The 7,242-nt window shown below is 45.7% G+C and overlaps 1 protein-coding gene across 1 annotated transcript; it reads left to right on the top strand.

The window, feature by feature from the left end:
- The first annotated feature begins 2,762 nt into the window (after positions 1 to 2,762).
- Positions 2,763 to 6,665, top strand: LOC311248238 (transcription factor SOX-4-like). The gene is given in 2 exon segments (XM_084339158.1): positions 2,763 to 4,023; positions 4,026 to 6,665. Coding segments are annotated over 2 exon segments (1,188 nt in total). The 5' UTR covers positions 2,763 to 3,368; the 3' UTR covers positions 4,559 to 6,665.
- The last annotated feature ends 577 nt before the right edge of the window (positions 6,666 to 7,242 follow it).

Raw genomic sequence — 7,242 nt, 5'->3', positions numbered from 1 at the left:
GAGAGAGAGAGAGAGACAGAGACAGAGACAGGGAGAGCAAACAGTTGGTTATCTAACGGCAGGTGCATGCCTGTTATATGGGCAGGTAACGATGAGATGGATAAAGAAGCCTGTTTATGTTTCCCTGTTAGAATGGGGGTTGGATTGTGAGATCTCTGTCAAATTCATTTTTTTTTTTATAAATGAAATGTAATCTTGCTGTTTTACATATGTATATAATTGTGAACATGTAAATACTGTATAATTACTATTTTATCCTGTAGTGGTACACTGTTGATGGCATCACTTGATTTGAGCAACATATGATTTTGAAGGTCCTATCTCAAATGGGAGGTTGGCGGTGTGAATTTAGTTGTCTGGAATGTTATAGCTGCTGGGAAAACATCACATTGGTAGTCCTTTGCCATTTGGCCTACAGGGGTGATATCTGGGGGAAACAAATCTTCAGATTAAACAAGCCATTTAGAACTACACTCTCATCATGTCATACTTGGAAACAAACAATCAAGACTGTCCTCATTGGAATCAGCACCACTACCTGTGACAAAATGGCAACCAATGTAATCAAAAAAGTCAACCAACGAGCAAGATTCTTGTACCGGATCTCCTCCCTGGTAAACAAGAATACCTTGAAGACTCTAACAGGAGCACTCATTCAAGGGTACTACGACTATGCTTGCACCTCATGGTACCAAAGCACCTCAAAGGCCCAAGGTTACAAACATCACAAACAAACTGGTCAGACTACTGCTTGACCTTACTCCTAAAACCCACCTCACTCCTGCCCACTTTGACAACCTTAGAGTAGACGACAGAGTACAGCAACTTGTAATGGGCCTGGTCTACAAGATACACTACACCACTAAGGTACCCATGTACATGTTGAAATACTTCCCAAAGGTCAGTGAATACCACGATCACAACACCAGAGGGAGCTCCACAAATCATGTTCAACCCAGATTTGGCTCAAACAAGGGACTAAACACGTTTCGCAATTATGCCACATCAATGTGGAACGCCCTACCCACAGCCGTGAAAAAATGTGAATCCCTACCCACCTTCAAAACCACTCTCAACAAGCACCTACGGGAGACTGCAATTAGAAACTGGCCCCGGTAAATATCCACCCCCCCCCCCCCCCCCCCACCCCCCCACCCATCCACCCAACCCCCTCCAATGTACAGTTTCTTCCCCTTCTAATGTATATATATTTTTTTATGATCTCTTTCTGGTGATCTCTTTATAACAGTACTGTATATTTGTATGTCATGTATGTCATAAATGTCTTGATGAATTGAAAATAGGGGAGCCTGATGTAAACAAGACGAAAGACACTTTCTGGTCTGCATCCCCTTAACAATTGTTCAATTGTGTGTATTGAGCCGTACTGTATTGTACCCATTCTGCAATCTGATAATAAAGTTTTCAATCAATCAATCAACCTAATCTACTGGGTACATGTAGGTGGCTTTACATTTTGAGGGGTTAGCCAATCAGGGAAGGCAATCATGAATTTGAAATCCGATAGGCTACTATGCCCACAATAGTCTAGTGGGAAATAAACGTGTGCTGGAAAATAAATTATAAAAATTACACTTAGTTTATTTTTCGGGAAACTTAACAAATTATGTCCTATATGCTCAATTGAATCATATACAATTATAAAATAAAAAATATATGACCTTTAATGATTGTGGCCAACCATCGCAGACACACACACACACACACGCACACACACACACACACACCCACACACACACACACACTGTATAAGCCTCATCAGCTCCCTTTGGCTCTAGTCTGACATCTAGCGACATAGGCTGTAATATGATCATACATTCATGGCGTTGACACGATATAACATTATAGAGCAGTCGTGTGCTGCTGTGTAATGTAGTGTGTCCTCTCCTCAGTGGCATCATGGTCGCACCTCGCCATGTGCTGCCCTGCCTGCGTGGTGAGAGCAATGTGTAAATAAAGAAACCTAACATCTCCAGGCTCCTCCAGACCAGCGGAGGCTCGCCGCCCCACTGCCCCGAGGCAGAGACTCTCGCTCCGGAGTGGAGGGAGAGGGGAGAGAGGAGGGGGTCGGTGGCGGACTGGAAAGGAGCCTGAGCTCATCTGAGGACGTGTAGGGTTATGTGAGGGAGAATAAACGGGGTTCCGACTGACTGGTGTTGGATAATAAACATACATTTTGGAGAGACTTTGGATTCGTGTGCATTATTGTGTGCATATAATTTGGATTGGGAGTGAAATATAATTTGCTTTTCACAGTAGCAGCAGTGCGCCATAATAATACATTATTATATTTCATAAGAGCAACTCATCAGTCCCAATGTTGTTGTTGTCTATCCAAGGATTTTTTCCCTTCCATTTCCCAAATTCTTATTATTACCCATACATCTAAATTTAGAATTATTTATCCACATGCAACTAATGCATATTTTTTTGTTTTTTTCATATATAATATCCTCGAAGCTTTGCGGAGAGCGAAAGGACACCATGTTCCTTTAATAAAAACACCAAGTTTGCCTTTCAGTGAAGTCTGACAAGAATGAGGTCAGACACGCCGATCCTCATTGCACGCGCCGATTATTATTACCCGTTTTATTCGACCAATGGGCTGCCGCGGGGCGGGGCTTCGCCGCAAAGCAGGATAGAGACAGTCGCTGATTGGCCGAGGCCGGTGGCTTTTATATCTCGGGAGGAGGATATAAAACAGTGTGGCTCTCGTTGTTATGTTTACAGTAACATACAGACCGCTCAGGAACACGGGAGACTATGAAAAAGCGCAGCCGATCCATTCCACCACATGGTTCTCAAACTGCTCAGACAAGCTGCGCAGACAGCCAGGTTCACCTAAGAGACTCGCAGAGCCAGATCCACCTAAGAAGAGACTTATTACAGAGCCCGATCCACCTAAGAGACTTATTATTACAGAACCAGATCCATCTAAGAGACATACAGTGCCTCTGTCCACAGCAACGTGTTTTCTGCACCGCAGGGCGAGTTTTCAGCCGCACCGGCAGTTGAAAGTTATAACAGTGACTCTATTAGTGTCAGAGGATTTTAACTTGTTCCACGGTGCGTCTATTTGGTGAAGACACGCACACTGGAAAGAAACTGAGCGCCACTGTGCCTCAAACGGACTCAGAGAACTGACAGAGAGAGAAATAAGATATTTGGAGGAACTTTTTTCTTCTTCTAAAAACACCCATTGAACAAGTGAGGAGTTGACATTCTCCCCCCGACAGACAGTACTCATTTTACGCACGAACTTTACGCACTGAAACAACTGCAGAGTTTCTTGTTTATTTTTATTTTTCGACAACTGAGTGAGAGACTTCATCATCTATAAGGAAACGATGGTGCAACACATGAGCCATCACACGGAGAGCGCGCACGCAGCTCTCTCCCCCGGCGGGGACTCCTCCACTGACTCCGGCGAAATGGACCTGGAGATGGACGTCGCGTCGCCCCCGACGACCCCCGAATCCCCCTCCTCCTCCTCCTCCGGCGAGCGGAGCGACGTGGCGGCTTCATGGTGTAAAACTCCAACGGGGCACATCAAGCGGCCGATGAACGCGTTCATGGTGTGGTCGCAGATCGAGAGGAGGAAGATCATGGAACAGTCTCCGGACATGCACAACGCCGAGATCTCCAAGCGGCTGGGGAAGCGCTGGAAGCTGCTTAAAGACACGGACAAGATCCCGTTCATCCGCGAGGCGGAGCGGCTCAGGCTCAAACACATGGCCGACTACCCAGACTACAAGTACCGGCCCAGGAAGAAGGCCAAGTCGGTGAGCGGGGGGGCGACCGTGAAGGCGGAGCGTGGAGAGAAGAACGGGGAGCGCAGCAGCAAGTCCACGGCGAAGAGAAGCGCCGGGTCTCGGGGGGTGAGCAGGACGCACAAACAGGGCAGCGTCAAGGCGAGCGCACAGAGCCATCAGGACTATGGGTCTCCCGCTGATCACCACGCACTCTTCAAATCCAGGTCAGTGTCTGGGGCCAGGCAGATCCCGAGAAGCAGCAGCAGGCGAGGCGCGGACACATGTTCGGCGGGGCGGGCAGCCTGGAGAGCAGCGGACCCCCCTCCGTGGGGGTGCCGGCGAGTCCCACCCTCAGCAGCTCGGCGGAGTCCAGCGACCCGCTCAGCCTCTACGAGGAGCAGAGCCCCGGGGCCGGGGGGGTCATCAGCGAGTCATCAACACCGGCGGGCGCGACCGCACGTCTCCGGTACACGCGCGCGTCCTCGCCGACACCGTCAGCCTCTCACTCTTCCTCCTCCGTCTCGTCATCCTCTTCATCGGACGAGGAGTTAGAGGATGAGCGCGTTGAGCCGAACCCGAGCCCCGGCGGCTTTGAGAGCATGTCTCTGGGGGGCAGCATGGGCTTCTCTGACGCGGAGCTGGACCGGGACTTGGACTGGAGCTTCGGGGAGTGCGGGGCGGGATCTCACTTCGACTTCCCCGACTACTGCACGCCCGAAGTCAGCGAGATGATCTCAGGAGACTGGCTGGAGTCCACCATCTCCAATCTAGTGTTCACCTATTGAACAAACGGGGGAGGAAGAGAGAGAGGAACCGTGTCCCCAAGTTTAACAATATCCCCTGACATGCGCCAGAATATTTCCGCCATTCTTTCAGTGAATAAGGGAGAGTGAGATAAGGAAAAAGGTGGCCTATATGTGTGCGTTGAAGCCCAGGTGCGCGCAGGTATACTGCCCGCACGGACTTGGACTGCACTTGTGTGTGTTTGCTCATCATGAGTGCCTCGCACATGCAGAGCGCGCAGAGAGGGGGGATGCTTAGCTTGCATTTGGAGACAGACAGACGAGGAGTGAATGTACGCAGAGACACGCCTATTATATGCGAGCAGTCAAACAGACGGACTTATTGAAACATTTGATCCAACCCGCGGCGCCGAGGGATGTGTGTGTGTGTCTGCTTTCACCGCGGATGGACTGCTATTGGAACTTGGACATTTGCATAATGAGATATAGGCAAAGGGACATTTTGGAGAGCTTGTTGCCACCCTGGGTTACCTTTTGTTTATTAAGGTATTAGTCAATTGACATCAAGTTGATATTCAGGTGTAGGTTTTCCCCCAAAACCCGAGACAATTTCAATATCAACACGCATGCCCTCCCCTAAAGGAGGAATTTTGTTGTTGTTATTATGCGTAAAGTGTTCATTGCTGCGTAATTACGCAATGTGTGTGACCATAGAACACAATTCACTATCACCAGCTTGTATCCCAACGGCAGGACTTTTATTAAAGAGGCTGAACTCAAAAACACTTCAGAATTGCTTTCTGAAACCTTTTACACTCAGTGCACAATTCAGGACCGATGCTCTCAACCCGCATACTTTCTGCCTAGACAGTCCTTCTACTTTGTAGTTCCTCTGTGTCCGGACGGCGTTTTTATATTGATGTATTTATACCGGCCAAACCTTTTATACTTTGAAGTATTGTTCTCGTACAGGTCTCGTTTGTGTGTGTGTGCACATACACTTGTCTGTATCCAGCGCGGAAGGGCTACAAGTGTATCCTATTTAAATGTCGACTTCTCTCACTTTTAAGGAGATTTGAGTGTGTCATGATTTTTTACTTGTATTTTTGTACAAAATCTATTGAGGGGGAGACGGCGAGTGGGTAGCCTATAAAACAACATTGTTGTCAGGATCTCCGATGTTCAGACCGACCGGGCCGAGGCGAAGGGGGGTTTGTTTGGCACAATCTGACCTCACACAATGTTTACAGTATTTACCCACGTGCTTCTTAAAGGCACAGTGACTCCATTTCACCAGCCAACGACACAAAGCGCCACTGCAGCCCAAGCCTGAGTGGTGCTTGTGTGTTCCTCAGTACACATACAGACCTACGAGTGAGAGAGAGAGAGAGAGAGAGAGAGAGAGAGAGAGAGAGAGAGAGAGAGAGAGAGAGAGAGAAGGATTAGAGTCACTGTTTGGATAGAGCTAATACCTCTGTGTGCTTTTTATTGAGATAAGTTTTATTTGAACCACTGGATGGAATTTCACACTCATTCCACTTGCCTAGACTCTGAGAGAGAGGGGGGAAGCTGTATGGAGTGCTTCATCTGTTATTGCGCAAATTGCATCAAAAAATAGTATTTAACCTTTCTGTACCTGTTAGCTAAGTATAGCAGGCTAATTGTTTTCCTATATTATGGCATGGCAAAATAGCATTTGTATTTCAGATTCAGGTATATGTAGCTATAGCTGTTGTGTTTAAGATTTTTAAAAGAATAATAACATGGAAGATATTTATGTATACTGACTGTACTATAAGCAAAGATTGTGTGTTTTATGTATGATTATGATCAACGACAGGCACTAGAGCTGCCATCTTTGGACATCCTCTATGTTGAAGATGATTGTGGTCCAGGACGATTTTTATTTCTTTAATTTTTCTTCAATCTTCAGACATCTTTTACTTGTCTTTTTTCTTTCTTCATTTGTGCAATATGCTGTGTATGATCATGTTTTGTCCAATCATGCCAATATCATAGACATTTACAACTCAAAACCAGCCAATGTTTGGGTCAATCACTGCCTCTCAGACCTCTGTACAGATTGTTTTTTTTTTTATTTTGTTTTTTTTTCCAAGACAGAAATAAAATCAGCTGGAACTGAACAGTATCATGTGTCTTTGTCTCTGGTGTTGATATATATATCAATATATCATATCAAGTCAAGAGTCATATATGTATAAAATACCTCTGGTCCATCATCCACTCTTTCCATTGTGTATGGTTTATATATACACACACATATGCAATATATATATATATATATATATATATATATATATATATCTACTATATAGAATATAGTATCTATTATATAGTATATAGAACAACCTGATTAAGTGTATTGTTATCTATAGGTATATATATATATATAGACACACCTATAGATACAATACACTTAATCAGGTTGTTACCTAATTGGAATACCATGCAGCATAGTTACAATGTAAAGAGCTAAGTGCATGATGGACCAGAGGTATTTAGGCCCACTGATGGGTGACACGCATTAACAAAAGGTGGGTCTTCATTATCACATTCTCTCTTACACAGATCCAATCTGATGTGTGGGATGTTTGCACTATGTGTGTGTGTGTGTGTGTGTGCTGTAGGTAAGTGTGAGGTTGCAGACTATGAATCAATAGCCAGCCAGGTAATCAATAAGAGTGGTCTCTCTCTCTCTTTCTCTC

This window comes from Notolepis coatsorum (assembly GCF_963971535.1).
Source record: "Notolepis coatsorum genome assembly, contig: SCAFFOLD_2798, whole genome shotgun sequence".
Lineage (NCBI taxonomy): Eukaryota > Metazoa > Chordata > Actinopteri > Aulopiformes > Paralepididae > Notolepis > Notolepis coatsorum.
The sequence above is the reverse complement of the archived record's forward strand: the minus strand, read 5'-3'. Positions and strand labels throughout refer to the sequence as shown.